The 18,695-nt window shown below is 44.1% G+C and overlaps 3 protein-coding genes across 3 annotated transcripts in view; 2 read left to right on the top strand and 1 right to left on the bottom strand.

Moving 5' to 3' along the window:
- The window catches only part of MICAL3 (microtubule associated monooxygenase, calponin and LIM domain containing 3), a 186,742-nt gene extending 181,122 nt beyond the window's left edge, over nt 1-5,620 (bottom strand). The window contains exon 1 of the mRNA XM_061363936.1: nt 5,237-5,620. The gene's annotated coding sequence lies outside the window, so the exon portion shown is untranslated. The remainder of the gene's footprint in view (nt 1-5,236) is intronic.
- A 1,019-nt stretch (nt 5,621-6,639) lies between these two features.
- On the top strand, nt 6,640-11,941 carry PEX26 (peroxisomal biogenesis factor 26). The gene is made up of 5 exons (XM_061363930.1): nt 6,640-6,873; nt 7,928-8,068; nt 8,444-8,757; nt 9,469-9,615; nt 9,935-11,941. The coding sequence occupies exons 1-5, from the start codon at nt 6,731-6,733 to the stop codon at nt 10,036-10,038; spliced, it is 849 nt and encodes a 282-aa protein (XP_061219914.1). The 5' UTR covers nt 6,640-6,730; the 3' UTR covers nt 10,039-11,941.
- LOC133217986 (tubulin alpha-2 chain) lies at nt 10,665-18,239 on the top strand. Its single transcript, XM_061363929.1, has 6 exons — nt 10,665-10,769; nt 13,195-13,488; nt 14,813-15,026; nt 15,808-15,956; nt 16,203-16,883; nt 17,923-18,239. The coding sequence occupies exons 2-6, from the start codon at nt 13,486-13,488 to the stop codon at nt 18,211-18,213; spliced, it is 1,338 nt and encodes a 445-aa protein (XP_061219913.1). The 5' UTR covers nt 10,665-10,769; nt 13,195-13,485; the 3' UTR covers nt 18,214-18,239.
- Nucleotides 18,240-18,695: the final 456 nt, after the last annotated feature.

Genomic DNA, 18,695 nt, shown 5'->3' with positions numbered 1-18,695 from the left:
TTGTTTTTACCCAGATATCTCAGAACACTCCATAAGTACAACATAAATTTCAAAACTAATAAGGCTTCTGTCAGGTAGTAAAGACAATGATGTTATCATCTCTGTTTCATGAAAAGAGAAATTGATGGTTAGAGAGAGGAATTTTTTTAATAGGAATAAATCTCTAGTCAATAAACTGCACATCCAAGATGACCTGGGTTAATTTTGATGTTTGAAATGTACCTATTCAAGAAACTCTTAATTTTTAGCTAAATCAAAACACTTGTGCAAGTCTATTAATAGTAGAATAGTTAAAAAAATAAAAACAAGATTACATTATATAGTTCTTTAATAATAATTTTTAAAACACCTGGAGCAGTTTAAGAAGTCATTGTCAGTGCCCCCACACACACTCCCAGTCCCATTGGCACTAACACATTTTAAATGCCCTGACCAGCCTCACTGGGGACTCTCATCCTGCACCTCCTGCCCAGTGGTCCTGGGGAGGAGGGCTCCATTTAAGCCCCATCCTGGGCACCCAGGCCTGCCCTAAACTACACTGTAGCTGTGCAAGTCTGCAGCCCTGTCTTTATCTCCTGGGTGGGTGTTGGACCTATGTGACTGTCCTGCCTCCTGCTGAACTCCCAGGGTGGACCCTGAACCTAATTCATCACCTTACCTTGTCTGGCACAGTTGATGAAACCTGTCAGCAGTGCTCTAACGCCGCCCACCCTGCTCAGGGCCTCCAGGCATGACTGTGCCCTGGTCCAAGAGGACACTGCCCCTGCCTGCCCTGGGCTCACTCTTGGCCTACCACTTGTCCCCTGCTCTTTCCACTCCCCAAAACACTCATCCCCACCACCAGGTTATTCTCATACTGGACATGCTGGAAGAGGTCTTGTAAACACCTCAGTGCAAAGCCAGCAAGCCACCTTGGGCCAAACCCTTCACAGGGGTGGTTTAAAAGCAGCCACTGAGTTTCCACTGAGGCGACTGCCAAGCACTAACACCAGCCATTGTGTTACCCCCCTCCAGACAAGACATTGTTGATCCAGGGTGACAGTAAGTTACTGTGGGAATGCCACGCTGAATTCCCCTGGTTACATTTACTGAAGGATGATTGCAGTGGGAGACAGGAGAGTTACACCTGAAAGTTCACTTTGATAAACCAAAACTACTTAAAATACAACTTGCCCGATCTACAGTAGAGTCCCAAAACTTATTAATTGCAGTTTATTACCTTTTCCATAATGCTTCAAGCAAGTTCTTTCAGGCTGTCTACACCGAGTCATTTTTTTTTTGGAAAGAAACACTTTGGATCTAACCTGAAATGAGAAATTATTTCAGATTTGGTAATACAGACTGGGTTTACAACTTCCTCTATGAACAGGCATCTGGAACAAAACTCTGTCTAGAAAATTTTGGCCTGCCTGTTGGGCCTGCATGGGCTCAGGCTGCTCTCAAAGCTGAAAAACTCAATGGGAAACAAGGGTTAGATTCCTCACAGGCTGCCCTTCCCCCAGTGCTAAGAAGTAAACACCTATGTCTAAGGCTACATAAACTAATTAGACACTTAATCCTACCTTTGTCTGCATCTGGCATTGCCGAGAAAGATGAGAAGGAGCAGCAAGTAAGGGAGGAACAGCAGGAAAGAGAACAACAGCTTGGAGGCTAATACACTGCTCGAGACATTCATTTCATACAAACTGTAAGCATGCCTCTCAAACCAAGATGACCATAAATGCCACACAGATCTGCAAAGGAAGGGGAGAGAGAGGTGCTGCACTTTCATTGACTACATAAAGCTCAGATGCAAATTAATTAATAAAAGCAATAGCTTCTTAATTACTATAACAAGTTCTCGAGCAAAATGGCAAGCAGGGGAGTCCTGCCCACCAGAGACCACCAGCCAGTGGGGATGCAAGGATGTGCTCACCATAAAAACAAAGGTTGCATCAGTGAACAACCCCTTCCCAGCAAGTCTTCTCCTGAGGCTCAGACACTGCTACTATGAAACTCTGTGATGCTGCTGGCTTTCCTAACACAAGCTCTTGTCACAGCTTTAGTGAGCAACACAAGAACCAGGACCACCAGGCTAAGATGTAAAAGATTTAACTTCTGTGACACGTTCTGTGATTTCCAATTCAAGACGCAGAGCACACATCAACTATCTGTAGTGGTAACTAACAGCAGATTGCTGTAAGCATGCATTCAAAATGAGGGACAGATGTCTGACAAACACTGAAAAAAGCAGCACTGAGAAGTCAGGAAGCTAGGTTACAAAGAAGAAACATATTTTCTCAAAATCACTTCATCTGCCTCATGGTAAACATACTCTCAGGATTCACACTGTGAAGCACTTCCAACCATGACAGCACAAGGTTTGCTTTTGAAAAAGAGGAACAGAGGAGATTAATGGATAGCAACTGATTTCAGCAGGTTGTGCTCTGAGAAGAGGTGTTAACTACTAGAAGAGCTTACAACTAAAACAGTGAGCAAAGAGACGCTGTGCTAGGCAAACAGGACTCAGTTGATCTACAGTGATGACAGGCTTTAGTATTTTCGCACAGGTAATGACTGGTTGCAGAAAAGAAGATGCCTTAGGCCTTTAATCAAATTGGTCACCTTAAAGATATGAAATGCCCCACCCAGCACTAATTACTGCTTTTATAACAGTAACAATGGAATCAGAAGTAACAGCCTTTATTTTTTGACAGCTGCTTTGACAAGGCTGGTATTTTGTTTGATATGGAGCAAAGAGTCTTAATCAACATAGAATCACCCTTTGTTACAGAAAGCTTTTGCTGTTTTCTGAGTAAAACTCAAGTTTCAACAAGTTGTGAAAATAACTCCATGTTTCCAGTGTCCCCATTTCCAGTGTTAACACCTTATAGAGTGTTTGTGTGTCTGTGAGGAAGATTAAAACAGGGATTTGCTCATGCTTTTATGGTATGTGTTATCCATCCCTCAGTTCGACTGTGGCAGTGACTACTCCTGTAGTTGCTTTTTTTGCCTTCTACCACCTTCACCTGTGGTTTATATGGGTTTTCATGTGGCCAAAATAAGAGGTAACTGCTTTTAAATGCAGTAACTGGGAACATCAGCAGGTGGTCTCAAAATCAGGTGAGTCACCTCTTACTAGTTCTATTTTTGAAACATCAAAATAGGTGTGATTCTGTGCCACCACACTTGCTAAGAAAGCAGAGTATCACCATCAGCCATCTGTTCAATGCACAGCCAGAAAGCATTCACTTCACCCAATTGAGGGTTCTGAAAACTTCCTGCCAGGCACTAGGGGAGCCCTGCACCTAACTGAAGGGGTCTGCAGTCAGCTATCTTTGTGTTTAATAGGGGTGTACTGCTGATGGAAATTACAACCAAATTACAGATTCTGGCATGTCATGATCCCTCCAGACCCAAAGAAAAGTACATGGGGATAAGGACGGAGTGCTGCACACTACAACTTGCAGCCTCCACGGACCCCATTGCTTTATTAGAGGGTTGTTGTTAAGCTATGATGTACTACAAAGCTCCACAACTTTCCTAGAAGCTATCCTTTCCTCAGTTGTGTTGATAATGCCTTTTATAATTTCCAGCTCTTCTGTTTATTTTTATATGGGTGTAAGGAGGTTTCTTTCTCTTCAAGTCAAATCATAGGGCCCCACTGTTTCTAGCTCAAAGTCTCTCTAATGCTGCTAATCTCATATTAACAGCCTACTGACACAGAAGAGACCACAGAAAAGACTGATTGCCAGCCCTCTGGCCCTGTGACCTGACCGTGTGCTGGTCAGATCTGGATTAATGCTTGAGGCGATTTACCTCAGGAGGTGTTGTTATAGGTGCCTGTGACTCTAAACTCCTCCCAGACTGCCTGGCAGGAGAAGGAGGAGGGTAACCCGTGAATCCACAGCTGATGCAGACACAAACAAGGCTCTTCTGAAACTCACTTTTCCTACACAAAATGAAGACAAAAATACCCTTGAGTTCAGATTAAAGGCAAGAAGCTGTGCACCAACACCCCACCCAGGACACAAAATCCTCTGCGATGCTCCCTCTTACTACCTGTCACTGCCAGCAAGTTTGCTTGATTTCGCTCTAGTAACTTTCTGGTTACAAGAAGTTGTTATCCAGGAGTGCAGACAAACACGGATTTGCTCCAGCAGCAGAGTCCTGCTGTGCAGGCTAATTCAGGTACAAGAGCGACTCTTTCAGCTTTAAAAACAGTTTAAGCCATTCACATTTAAGGAAGATGGAAAACCAGCATCATTCTTATTTGCTGATGAGTGTCCAATGTAACACCTTGTTTCCCTGGCCCAGATAGCCTCAGGAGGATCTCCAGGGCAGGACTGCACCTCCTACATTCACTGTGCTGTGGTGACTGTGCTGCTCCATGACCCTACATAGTAGAAGGAGGGTGCTGGGATGACGGATCAGGCTGACCAGCTGCACTTGACGTCACCCGACACAAGAATCCACACACACTGCCTCCGAACTGCACCAGTATGCCCAACTGCCGTGCAGAGAAACAGAGGCAAGGAGCTGATGCTACCCACAATCAGGTCAACATCCAAAGCTTCATGCATGCCGGAGTGTGGAGCTAGAGCATCTCTGATCTCCATTAAGATGAGTCTACTTCGGGATGATTTAATTTTGCTCGTTAACAAATTGCCAGTAAAGCAGGTAATTGCTGCTGGCCTCTAGTTAAACAATCCTGTTACCGAGTTACTGTTATTTGCAGGTCAGAGAGGTGCAGGTTTGGCCTTCAAGGCACCACACTGTCCCCTCTAGGAAGAGAGATGAAGTACAAAAACATTCTACCGTGTCTTACAGAGAAAGTAACTTTACCTATAATTATGGTCATTACAAGGCTGCTTAAACAACCTTGGCTTCTTAAACAACCACACTACAATTCATACATATCTTCTGTTTAGAGCAGTGCCTACCTCTCCCTAAACATTCCTTGCCTCTAGCAAAACTGCACTAAGTGTTGCAGCTCATAGATATTTCCATAGGTCTTTATTAACAAGGAACATCTTCAGGAAAACAGGATCTGACTCGCTCTGCAGCACAGCTGCTCCTGCTGCTCACTTACCCACCTGAAACAACAGCCCATTTCAAAGTCACCTCCATCACCCCACAGCAGCCAATTCCAGCATCCCCAGTGCAAGACTACACTGCCCTTCTAAGGGAGGAATATTCTTTGCTGCTCCCTGTCAAAGAGATGCCTGGACAATAACTTTGCACATCACAAACTTACCTTGGGTTTGTGCTGTCTTGCTGCTTTCCTGAATCTCAGTGGGGAGAATCCAGCCAGCATGAGCCTTTTTCAAAATTGATTCCTTATCCATATTTGGGAATCTGTGCTGGGCACTAGCTGGTACGAGGCATGTTCTTCCCACAGTGCACTTTGGGACTTGTAGTTCCCAAAAAGGAATGTTGTTTTCCAACTTGCAGGTGCCAAGCAACAGAAACAGAAGTCTGAAACGCCTTTACCTCTGCTTTCACTTACCTGCTGCACCCCTCCTTTCATAATGTTTCTGTGCTGTGGTTTCTCCTTCATCAGCCTGAATCCCTGGGGAATTTATTCTGCAGATAATGGCAGCATGCAAGCCCCTGGGATGCACCACTGAGCAAACGCTGCTGCTGCTACTGTGAGGGGCAGGTACGCAGTCCCGCATCCTGGAATGATAATGAGAGTTACCAAGTTTGTAATTGTGCTGTCCACACTTTATTCCCTGCTTCCAATGCTGCAGTAGCATGGAAACTCCCCTTTAAAAGATATGCTCCACTTTTCAACATGTTCTGCATTAGCCTGTCTGATTTTTTATGTTAATAAATAGGTACAGTAGGGAGTCAGCATTACAAAATAAATCAATCTTGTCTGTCTCGTAGAGATTAACTTTTGAAGGGAGTTTGCACTGACTGCCATAATTACCTTGTAACCAAGACACCCTATTGTTTTTGAATAACAACCGAAAAAGAATGTGAATCGTTGCCTGCAGGGTGCTGATGGAGACAATGTTACTGTGCCCGAGCTCCAGTTCCTTTAACAGATGAAAACTGTGCTCACGGGGCGACTGAGGAAAAGTAGTTCACAAGAGGAGGGGGGGCCGGGAGCCTTTAGTACCCACACCAAGCCCGTTCTCTTGCTGGCCCGGCCGCGCTGCCTCATGCCGGAGCCCCGCTGCTGGGGCTGGGCTGACGCCCGGCGGCCGCGGGGAGAAGGACAGCTGCCGCTGCGGGGCCGTGGTTCCCCGCTTAACGGAGGCGAGGCGGAGAGCGCTAGCTTGGCCGCGTCCCCTTGGTAGCCAGCCACACGAGTGAGAAACTGAAGGGGGGTTAGCGGGGACCGGTACGGACGCCCATCCCGGCACCATGACCCCCTAATCTGCGGTCGCGGCTTTCCGAGGAGGAACCTTGCTAAACCCCGCTTTTAAAGCACTGATGCTGGCAGCGACGACTGCCTGCCGCCTCTCCCTCACCACGGATGGACTACATGTCCCGCCAGCCCGCGGGGCGAGGACAAGATGCCCGTTGGGGCGGCCCTTCTGCCGCTGGGAGGCGGTGCGGAAGCGGTTGCCTTACGGCCTGGTGCTGCCGCGGAGCTGCTGTTGCTGCCTGAGTGGAGCTGAGCGGAGCTAAGCTGAGAGGACGGTAGCAGTGGATCTAGAGCCGGAGCCGGGCGGGCGACGAGGCGCGGAGGGGCGCGGGGGGGAGCCGCAGCCCTCCCGATAGCCCTCCCACCGCCACCATGAGGAGCGAGCCTCTGGCCCAGGCGGCCTCGCTTCTGGAGGAGGCGACGGACCTGCTGGTGTTGCACCGGGACTTCGCCGCAGCTGTGGAGAGGTGTGAAGCGGGATGCGACAGCCTGGGCCCTGGGACCGGGCCCGAGAGGTAGGAGCGACCGCCGGGCCTGCGAGCGGGGACAGGGCGGTGCTGGAAGAGGCTCGGTGTAGCACCAATGTCAGGCTGGCCACTGACTGCAGGCCGCGTTTGCCCTGCTTGTGGGTTTATTTTTCTTCATAGAGGACCTTTGGGGTTTTATAAGCTTTTTTTGTTTGCTTGTTTGTTTTGTCGGGAGTTAGGAACCTCGTCGGTTCGAATATCTGTGTGAATGGCAATAATATCTGTGGTCCTTGCTGTGGTTTTGCTTACCTAGATTACCAGAGGGCGGCACTGTTGCTAAAATATGAATTAGTGACCGGTTAAAGCCGGGCTCGGCTTTGGTGGCTGTTTGCTTATGGCCCGTCTGTTTCATGTGAAGGGTTCTGTGTGTGTTTGAGAAAAGCAAGGCGTGCTTTCCCAAGCCCTCCTAGAGATCTCTTGTAATGAGTGGCCTCCTGAGTTGGCCCCTCACTACAAGAGAGACATTGAGGTGCTGGAGCAGGTCCAGAGAAAGGCAACAGAGCTGGTGAAGAGAACTGGGGTGTTTAATCTGGAAAAGAGGAGGCTCAGGGGGGACCTTGTCACTCTCTACAACTGCGTGACAGGAGGGTAGAGCCAGGAGGTGGCTGATCTCTATTCCCAAGTCACAGGTGATAGGAAAAGAGGAAATGGCCTCAAGCTGCACTAAGGGAGGTTTAGACTGGGTATCAGGAAAAATTTCTTCACCAAAAGGGTGATCAGGCATTGGAACACGCTGCCCAGGGAAGTGGAGTCACTGCCCCTGGAAGCCTTCAGAAACCGTGTAAATGAGGCCCTCACGGATGAGGTTTAATGGCAGTTGTACTTGATCTTAAATGTATTTTTCAACCTAGTTGATTCTATGATGCAGAATCAGTGCGTCTTCTCAGGGGGGTGAATTTACCTTTTCATCCAAGGTGAGGAGGTGGGAAGGAGAGGAAGCAGCTTCCAGAGAACTGTAGAGTACCTAGGCTAGGCTGCAGCTCGCTGAAAGGGATGCAAGGGGTTGTCAGAAGTGCTTATTTGGGTATCTCTTCATTGCCAGTTCTGCAGAAGTGAAATGCTCGCTTTGTGTTGTGGGGATTCAGGCGCTGGCTGAGATGAACCGGTGGAGAGAAGTTCTGTCATGGGTCCTACAGTATTACCATGTCCCTGAACATCTGCCTCCAAAAGTTCTGGAACTGTGGTGAGTTTCTGTCTGTGGCTGTCAGATACACACAGGGTTTGCACTAGGTTTAATGGCAGGCCAGACTTGAATATGGTGTTATATTTTCACTTTGTGGGGTGTGAGGATGAGAGGGGAACCAGGGTCAGGCCTCTTCTTGACCTGTGTGTGCTGAACACACATGCACCCTGCTTCATGATGATAAAGTACAAAAGGGGTGATGCTAAGAAAGGAACATCAGTGGTTGCATTTCCTGTCCACCTCAGAAATCTTTCTGTTGTTTAAGTGTTGACCCTGATACTTGCCTTCATGATAGCTGCCTGTAGATAGTAACTGTCAGCAATCTCAGCTTTTACAGAGAGTCATGTACTCTAACATTTCTTTCTTGTGTTTCAGTATCCTGCTGTACAGCAAAGTGAGAGATCCCCAGGTGATGCTGGAGGCTGGCAGCAGCTGGCTGACAGACCAAACCAACAAGAGCCTCCCTGAGTACAGTGCCTTGCTGGAGCTCTATCTGTTGCATGTGTTGCTTCCACTTGGCCAGTTTGAGGGAGCAGAGGAACTTGTACGTGGCTGTGGTGTTTTTGATAGCCAGCAGCAGCTAGCATTTCTTGGGACCATTTGTGAAAGCCGATGCCAGTGGGCTCAACAGGAGGAGATGCACTTGGTTGCTGAAGAACAGCAAGATGCAGCGACAGAAACTGTTTTGGGTAGGCTTTCCCGCTGTTGCTTGTGCTTCTTTTTATCATTTCATTTCAAGTTAGTTGCTACCTTGTCAAAGGGTAGCAGGTATTAACTATATATCAAGAATATTGTCATGAGAAGCCAGCCATGAGGAAGTCCTGTTGTTTACCACAGAAGGAAACAGAAGACTTAATGATCCATTTGCTGAAAATTACAAAATGTGTTTAGTCTCTTCCAATGTCAAGACATGGGAATTATTTTCGAGGTTTAAAATTACTTCAGATTTTTTAATTTTATTTTTTAAGGGAAACTGAAATTACCTGTCAGGCCCTTATGTGGATGTTTTGTTGGCTCTGCGTACTCTCAGCTATATGTCCATTTACAGTTGAGCCCATGTAGAACAATGTATGTCTGGCGTTTAAACTACTGCTTTCCGTCCAGAACTGTAAATCACTTGATGTTATCTGCCCGGAGCGAAGCTGATACTGCTGTGATATAAGAGCATATTATACTAAAGCAAATTCCTAAAAAAAAAAAAGGTATAATGAATTGTATTACAAAATAGTAGTGTTTCTCTGTTTCATATTATAAAAAAGGCAAAAAACCTAAGCCGACTCGTAAGCAATCAAACTAAGAGTAGTCTTACTTTAGTATTTTAGTTTCTTGTTATGTGTATCTCTGTGATTACTTTTTTTACTGTACTTTGTCCTAACAGCCTTTTTGTTCTTGTACACTAGGTGCTTTGTCCCAAAAGCTCTTGACCATGTTGACGTTGCTGCGTAGAGCACTGAGGTCCATGTCAAGCCATTTCTATTTATTTCCTTACAAAAAGATGCTCCTGGCTACTTTTCTGCTGTATCTGGTGGTGGTGAGATTAGACCCAGGTACAGTACTGAGATTTCAGATTTTTAAAATTCCATTATGGTTAGAGAGAATAAAATAGTTGCTTTAATAGGTCTGGTCTGTGTAAATGTCTAGTCTTTGGGAGACAAAAAAATTGGATGACTAGGAGCTTACTAGTACCATGCTGTGGATGGGAGCAGTGCCCTGAGTGAAGGCCCAGGGACTGAATCAAACAGAAGATAGTAAGACATCTATGTTTCCATTAATTCTAGTTGGGATTAGCTCTTTCTTAAGATGTGTAATGTATTTTAGTTTTACCTTTTATAATGAAAGGCTTTTTTTGCCACTTTTATTCTGCAGCTTCCCCTACGTCACTGCCATTCATTTACAAACTGGTCCAGCTTTTCCGACACGCTTGGGCAGCTGTGTTTTCTCCAATCCACAGGCCTCCAATTCAAGACTAGGTATCTTCCATCACAGAATGTGTTTTTCTCTGCTTCTGTAAAGGCGGCAGCTTGTCTTGAGGATGTAATCAGGCTCACTCTTCAAGGACTGTTGAAATCAGTGTCCTAATTGAGATGACCACCTGTGAACTCCTGTGTGGCGATACCTTTATTTCTTCAGACAGGGAATGGTGATGTGCGGATCTTAAAACACCGCCAACTATTCCTGACATTTTGCTTGGCACCAGTCTGTCAAACACCAGGGCAGAGCCCACTCCTTCTGTAATCTACAACTGAATAAGAATCCTCCTTTTCAAACACTTTGCTTTGGATGTAGTTCTTGAGTGAGGGTTGTGTAGCAAATTAACTACAGAAGAAATTTTCATCCTTGGGAATGCTGGGCAGTTCTCTGAATGAGTGAAATAGGTTCCTGGAGGCATGACTGTAGAAGGCAATGGAAGGGAGCATTTTGTTTTGCCTGAAGACACCTGAAAAGCCCAGTTCCTGCAGCATGGGATTTAGGACAAGCATGTGGAAGAAAATCACTGGAGAAAGTGAAGCCTATTGCATACGTTTTCTCTTGTGACTGATGCTTGCTTGCATAGGCGCTCTTGATTTTAGTTATATTTAGGCCAGAAAGCCAAGATGGTGGACTGCAAGGACTGTTGTTCTGTATCTGCTCTTCTTAAATGCAAATAACAGCACTTTATGCTTGCCTCATGCATAGTAGTTCTTAGGAGCATGTGGTGGTAGTAAGGAAATAGATTTATTTTTTTAAAGTATATTCTATATTATTATCTAGTTGCACAACAGAAGTTGTAGCACTGTTTTACTCTTTCCCTACCTCTTGCTTTGTTTCTATAGATGTCAAAAAGTCTCTGTGTCTAGAATTGCCCCCCCTATCCTAAGTTTCTGAATTCCTGGGTTACATGGCAGCCATTTAGCAATGCTCTATCATTTGGAATAAAAGTTTATTAGTAGGTGGGAACATATACTTCTCTGAGATCCCAAAACATTCCCCAGATCTGTAGCAAGAAGATTAGTATCTTTGCAGAAGATCTGTCACTGCCTGACACCATTTCCAACCACTTGGGGCAGAAATTGGAGGTTTGGCATAGAACATTCTTTTCTTACCCATCCGTCCGTTCACGAGTGCATCCATCAATAATCCCGTATTCCTTCCCAAAGCTTTTATTTCTGCTAGGACTTCACACCAGAAGTAGCACATAATGCTTCACCATATTAAAGTTACTTCTTACAAACTCTGCTCGCATAGGAAAGAGCTGCTCTTGATATTGCTAAATGATTCTTTTAATCCAATCATAAGTGTAGTTACTGCAGCCAAGTTACTCTGCAGTACCAACATTTGCTAGGAAATCAGGTAGAATAAAGTCCAGAAGTCTGGAGTAGTTTCTTGAACAAGCTTGACTCAGTTGTGTCTAGTGGCCCCCCACATTGCAAGGCCTCATTTTATGTCCTTTGTAAAGCAGTTAATGAAACAGCAAACTGCACTCTGAAGTCAGGCCAAATTCTGACCAGACTGTTTAGGTAACAGCCATTTTTTTTGCTCTTGTTTTCTATTAACATTTTCAGTTATATGTCAGAGGTACAATTTTGAAGGTTGGGACCAATGGTTTGAGCAGGCCACACATTGTTTACAGACTGCTGTTAAATGTCTTAACCATTTGTTTACCAGGACTTAAACATTCAATTTGATTTTTAAGTGTAGACTGGTAACCTTTGCTTCCTTTGAGTACTACTGATTTAGCATTTGTCTTGTATTTAATCCTTCCTGAGAGGGCAAGAAGGCAGAATTTTGCAATTAAACCAACAATATTTAATTCTCACAATAAAGTGACTACTGATTTACCTCTTTGTTGCTTATTTGTGCTGCGATTAAGTACATGAAAACTTTTGTGTTTAATGTATTGATTCTCTGCATTTTTCAGATAATTTTTGAAGATATTTCACTGTGTCCTCATTGTACAGGTGTATTTGAGTTAAGTAGAGGACTCGATCAGTGGGAATCTGACAATATCATAGAATTATAGAATGGTTTAGGTTGGAAAGGACTTTAAGAATATCTAGTTCCAATCCTCTACCATGGGCAGGGTTGCCTCACACTAGACTGTGTTGCCCAAGGCTCTGTCCAGCCTGGCCTTGAACACTGCCAGGGATGGAGCATTCACCCGTTCTCTGGGCCACCTGTTCCAGTGCCTCACCATCCTCACAGTAAAGAGCTTCTTCCTTACATCTAACCTGAACTTCCCCTGTTTAAGTTTAAACCCATTACCTCTTGTCCTATTGCTACAGTCCCTGATGAAGAGTTCCTCTCCAGCATCTTCAACTGATGATATTCGTAGCATGTAAGTCTGCATTTCATAGGGGTTCATAGAGTGCTAATTACTTTATGTGAAAGATCCAGCGTATATATTTTTTTCAATATCCCATTTTTCATGTGGGATGACCAAGACCAATACTACCAAGAATAAAGTACCTGGTATTCATCTTTAGCTATGTTTTTCTCAGTGCTCTCATTGTATAATGGAGGGAAAAGACAGAGCTATGGGGATCCTACTGTTTAAGGCTGTCACAGAAAATATGTATGCATACCATGGGTATGTAAACTTTCTGCTAGTAACTCCCCATTTAAGAGCAAATTACAGTTCTGTTTTTTCGTTTTGCCATCTTGCTAGATGCAAAGAACTGTTATTGGCCCATGTTGTAGGGAGCTGAAAGGCTGAAGAACAGTTGTCTATAAGGAGACGAAGAGAGGTCACAAATATAAGGAATGGCTGGCAGAAAGGGGAGGCTTGGTAACTTAGCACCTGGAGGCAAGATGATAACCTCATGTACTTTGTTCACAGATGTTCAAATAGTCAAGTGGAATCCCTTGCAGTTCAATCTGTTCCCCAAGTCATTTCAGTCAGCAGAACTTGGCCAAGTTAACTCCATGTCCACCGTTCACTTACAGTCACCTTTGTCAGAAAGATGCCATTTAAAAATGAATGCCACCTTTTGGAAGTGTAAATGAAGAAATTCTGAAATGGTTTTAAATGAGTTCTCAGCAGCATGTTCACCAGCTGTTAGAGTTTGAAGGAAGGGAACCAGTTATTTGTGAAGACGCTCCGTACATGGTAAAATTCTGGTTGTAATTTCTTTTTTACAAATCCCAAGGTTTAGCTTGGAGAATTAATCGGGAAGACTTGCTGAAGAGCAGACTTTAGGGCTGGGACCTGTTGATGGTTGAAAGCAGGCTGCTGGTGTAGCAGGAGAGTGTGTGAAATGGGATGGTTGCCTGGGAGACATTATGACCTCTCCTGCTTATGCTGTGGTGCTGAGGGGCCCCTGCCAGTGAGGTGCATATGTTCTGTCATCTTGTACTAGGGTGCTTCCACAACAGGAGGAACATCAGTAACCAAAGCTGCTGCTACCACCAATCAAGAGAGGAAGCGTGTGGGAGAAGCAATGGTAAGAAAAAGAATCCAGTTATTTTATAAGATAATGAGCACTGTGTTTGGCCTCCTGTTTCTGCCTACTCTGGTCAAGATCTGAGTGAAGGTGGGAAGCTTGAAGTGCCTTTTTTTTTTTTTGCTTTGTTTTGGGGCAAGAAGTACTGCTCACAGTGTACAAACAGTTGTTAGCTGCTTGGTAAATAGAGTCTGATATGTTGAGCTACATTTGTGTTAATGCATTCAGTATACGGGAAGTTGTGCAGAAAAAGAAGGATGGGGTTGGAAATTGTTTTCTTGAGTAGAAGCTACTCAGGATGTACTTTGAATATAGTATGTTTAACCCTGTAGTAATGGCCTACTAGTTTGTGAGTATTAAAATGAAGAGCTAAGAAATGTGGATGTTTACCTGGTAAGACTGGATGGGAATAACCCACCAAAAAATTCATACTCAAATATACCTTGTCCAACTACAGTGTTTATGAGAGAACCCTTTAAATTCACAGACCTGGGAGACTGCATAGCAATCTACAGAAGGAGACAAATGTCTTTTTTGAATTGTGATCTTAACCTTTTGTGGTTTAGATTTCTGTTGTTAAACTATGTGCATGACACCGTAATAAACACTTTAGAAACTGTTTACTGACTGAACAGCCATGACTACAGAAGTGTATGTCTGAGAAGGATTTCTCAGGAGATTAATTTAGTGTAACATGTGAAGGGTACCAAATCCTTTTGAGTATCTAGTTAACTCTTCACATGTTAAATGGAATTAAAAGTAGCCGGAGAATGGGCTGAAACAATCAGTGACTGAAATTAATGAAGGGCCTAAAGGCACTTTAATTCCAGTTCATTTAACTTCCTATTTTCCACCTGTCTGGAACACACGCTCGAAAGAAGGTTGAGAGATCAGAAGATACATCATTCCCTTTGCTTTATCTATATGTCAGTAAGGTAGCACAGCTGGGTCATCCCAGACAAGTGGACTTGGCTCTTGTTTCTTAGCTGGAACTAATATACTAATATGGAATATACTGTTCTGTATTTTGTGTACCTATACAGTTTTTCTATCTGTGTAGGTGTATGTGCACTTACATGTAGGTTCCATGTACTGTATGCCACATGTAGGCATGGCTGCAAATCTCTAACTGTTGTGATTATTGCATCTCACAGCAAAATATTTTTCTTCCTATTTGTAAGTGTCAGAATGTTTTACATTAATCCCATTCTTGTGGAAAATTTTGGAACCATTGGTTGATTTGGGGTTTCAGGTAAGATCAACTTGTAGACTCTTAGGATATTCACTGGTCCTTCTCACCATTTCCCTTGTCCTCCCCTTTCAGCGTGAGTGCATCTCTATTCACATTGGCCAAGCTGGAGTTCAAATTGGCAATTCTTGCTGGGAACTCTTCTGTCTGGAGCATGGCATTCAGCCAAATGGCACCTTCATCGACCAACCCAGTGATGATGACGCTTTTGCCACATTCTTCAGAGAGACAAGCTCTAGAAAATATGTGCCCCGTGCTATTATGGTGGACTTGGAACAAACAGTAATAGGTCAGTATAGAACTAAACTTGGAAAATAGAAATTAACTCTTCTGGGTGCCAAAGTTCAGATCGCTGAATGTCAAGATAATGCCCTTTCCATTAGCAATGATCACAACATAACATGCAGGCAAAATGTACAGATTTTAAGATTTTAATCCTAAGTATTACTAAGACCTCTGTTATTCTCAATGAAAAGATGAAAACTGGACTGCACTCTGTCATAGGTGCTCTACCAATAATAAAATCAAAAGTTTACTATTATTTAAACCTCCACTGGTTATGAGTACAGTTTAGCTTTCTTAAAGACATTCCTTTCTGGTCTTTTTTTGTAGTGGTATTTTTCCTTTGCTGACTGACGGAAATTGCTTTCCTCACATTCAGGTGTAAGAGAGGGTGTAAGAGAATTATCCTGGCAGATCTCCAGGGGAAAACGCTTTTTACTCTTGCAAATCTCCTATTTTTAAAGTCATTCTCCTGATGGTTCTGATGGATCTTCATCTGATCAATATACAGAGCTGACATTTTACCACAGCATGGCACAGCTCTCATTTGATAAATGAATTAATTGGTGTAACACAGCAACATACACTTGGAGCAGAGTCCACTCTTTTGGTTTTGTGTTCTTTTTCTTCAAAACTGACATCTCAGATGATACTCCTCACCTCTGTACTTTGCTTTTCAAAATCCAGACCTTCTATGCCATTTTCTGCCAACATACCTTCGTTTTGCAAATGTTATCAGCATTGGTGAATTATTTCTTCCAAGCTTATTATTTTTGTCTCTTGTTTAGATGAAGTGCGGACTGGCACCTACCGGCAGCTTTTCCATCCGGAACAGCTTGTCTCTGGAAAGGAAGATGCAGCAAATAATTATGCACGTGGTCACTACTCTGTTGGCAAAGACAAAATTGACTTGGTATTGGATCGTATCCGTAAGATGGTATGCACTATTATTTCAGAAGCAAGATAATTTTTAATAGTGGCTCTCATTTTTTTTTTTACTGTTGTCATTGGCGCAGAACAGAAGCATGCAGGTCCTGGATGTCCTGTCTTAGTTTCCCTATGAATGGGAGACTAACTGGAAAATCTCAAACATTATCATTGGGTGTGGGTGTTGCTGTCTCTATTTGAGGGGGCAATGTGAAAATATGTAACTCATTTTTTCACTTTTCTTTTTGGCTTTCAGGCAGATGACTGTTCTGGGCTGCAAGGGTTTCTGATCTTCCACAGCTTTGGTGGGGGTACTGGCTCTGGCTTTACCTCCTTACTAATGGAACGACTCTCCATTGAATATGGAAAGAAGTCCAAACTGGAGTTTGCAATCTACCCAGCCCCACAGGTTTCCACTGCTGTGGTGGAGCCCTACAATTCTATCCTGACCACACATACCACCCTGGAGCACTTGGATTGCACATTCATGGTGGATAATGAAGCCATCTATGACATCTGCCGCCGAAACCTGGACATCGAGCGTCCCACCTACACCAACCTCAACCGTCTCATCAGCCAGATTGTCTCCTCCATCACGGCTTCACTGCGCTTCGATGGTGCTCTCAATGTGGATCTGACAGAGTTCCAGACAAACCTGGTGCCCTACCCGCGCATCCACTTCCCCTTAGTCACCTATGCCCCCATCATCTCCTCTGACAGAGCGTACCACGAGCAGCTCTCAGTGGCTGAAATCACCAGCGCCTGCTTTGAGCCCAACAACCAGATGGTAAAGTGTGACCCAAGACATGGCAAGTACATGGCCTGCTGCATGCTGTACCGTGGTGATGTGGTTCCCCAGGATGTCAGTGTCGCAATTGCTGCCATCAAGGCCAACAGAACCCTACAGTTTGTCGACTGGTGTCCAACAGGCTTCAAGGTGAGTAGGCTGCCATGAACTTCTCTTTGATGTTTAAAGGGCAAGTTTAGTCTAGCAGACAACTCATATTTAAAGTTGTAGATCTCGTATGTTTTCCAGTTGTGAGAAGGAGGGACATACAAAAGATATATTTGTATAAAATATGCCCTTCCTCCTCTGGACATCCCATTGAGTCAGACTCCTACATATTTAAATAAATGAAAGCATATACATTATTTTTGTATTCAGTAACAGGAGAATGTCATAGAATCATAGAATAGTTGGGGTTGGAAAGGACCTTAAGATCATCTAGTTCAGTGCCTCTGCCACGGGCAGGGACACCTTCCACTACACCAGGTTGCTCAAAGCCCTGTCCAACACTGTCAGGGATGGAACAGCCACAACTTCTCTGATCAACCTGTTCCAGTGCCTCACCACCCTCACAGTAGAGAACTTCTTCCTAGTATATAATCTAAATCTACCCTCTTTCGGTTTAAAGCCATTTCGTGTCAACCATGTAAGGCTTAAAGAAATGGTATTTTAGAAAAAAGATCAAGGTAAGGCTCATCTTCTGAACACACAGACACTTGAGGGTGTCTGTTCATGAGATTTAAAAAAACAAACCAATCAAAAGAAACCTCCCAAACCCAGACCCGAAGTTACCAAGAATATAAATATATTTTTGGCAAGTGAAGCATTTCTATGACATCTGTGCAAAGAGATATTTTCATCATTGTCCTCATTTTTTCCATGCATACTGACATACAAGTTTTACTTCATTTAAAGTCCAGTTCTGGTTGGTGCTCCCCCCAACCCCAGCATTACCCTGTTGAGTAAGTGTAATGAATGTCAAATCCTTATACTTCCACAATATGCACAAGTCATTGTGCACAAAGAAGGTGCTCGAATGACATTAGACTATAACACTGAGGTGATCTGGGTTTTTCCCTACCTCATTTCCTCTCCCCACTAATGGTTTTAGAGTTCCCCCTACCCCCGCCCCCTTTGTTGTTTTATTTTGTCCCTTTTCTCATAGCATCATCTCGATTGTTATTTGCAGGTTGGGATCAACTATCAGGCTCTTACAGTTATACCAGGAGGAGACCTAGCCCAGGTCGAGCGAGCAGTCTGCATGCTAAGCAACACCACGGCCATTGCAGAGGCTTGGGCCAGGCTTGATCACAAGTTTGATCTGATGTATGCCAAGAGAGCTTTTGTGCACTGGTATGTTAGTGAAGGCATGGAGGAGGGAGAATTTGCAGAGGCACGAGAAGACCTGTCTGCCCTGGAGAAGGATTATGAAGAAGTGGTAACTGACTTACTTGAAGAAAATGAGGCAGTGGAGTCTTAAAAATCACACTGCCTTTTTCTGTGCATTAGATTGGCTCTCTGTCTTTTTTTCATGTGGCTGCATTTATGCTTGTTTCACACATACAAAGTCCACTGCCATCTTAGCAAACTGTAATAAGGATGAGGTCACTGTGAGATAACAAGACAGTAAACGTAGGATGTAGGAACAGCTAATCATTAGTCACTTTGCCACAGAGAGTGACAGGCTTCGTATTTTTTCCTAATGTATCCTGAAAGGATCCCTGTCATCTATACTGTCATTTATTCAATGCAAAGATACAGTCATGTAGCTGGAATATTATTTGAGGAACTTGGTCTTCAGAATGTCCCACGTAATCACTATGGGACATAGCTGGGAAAGCTGACCCCAACTGACTCCAGGGACATCCCACACCATATAGCGTCATGCTCAGCATATAAGCTAGGGGGGAGGACAAAGGAGGGGACATTCGAACTTATGGCATTTTGTTTTCCTAAGTAATC

Source organism: Neopsephotus bourkii, unplaced genomic scaffold, assembly GCF_033783945.1.
Source record: "Neopsephotus bourkii isolate Nb327-2 ecotype Australia unplaced genomic scaffold, CSIRO-AGI_Nbou_v1 NB_1183, whole genome shotgun sequence".
NCBI lineage: Eukaryota > Metazoa > Chordata > Aves > Psittaciformes > Psittacidae > Neopsephotus > Neopsephotus bourkii.
This window is presented reverse-complemented; position numbering and strand designations above follow the sequence as displayed.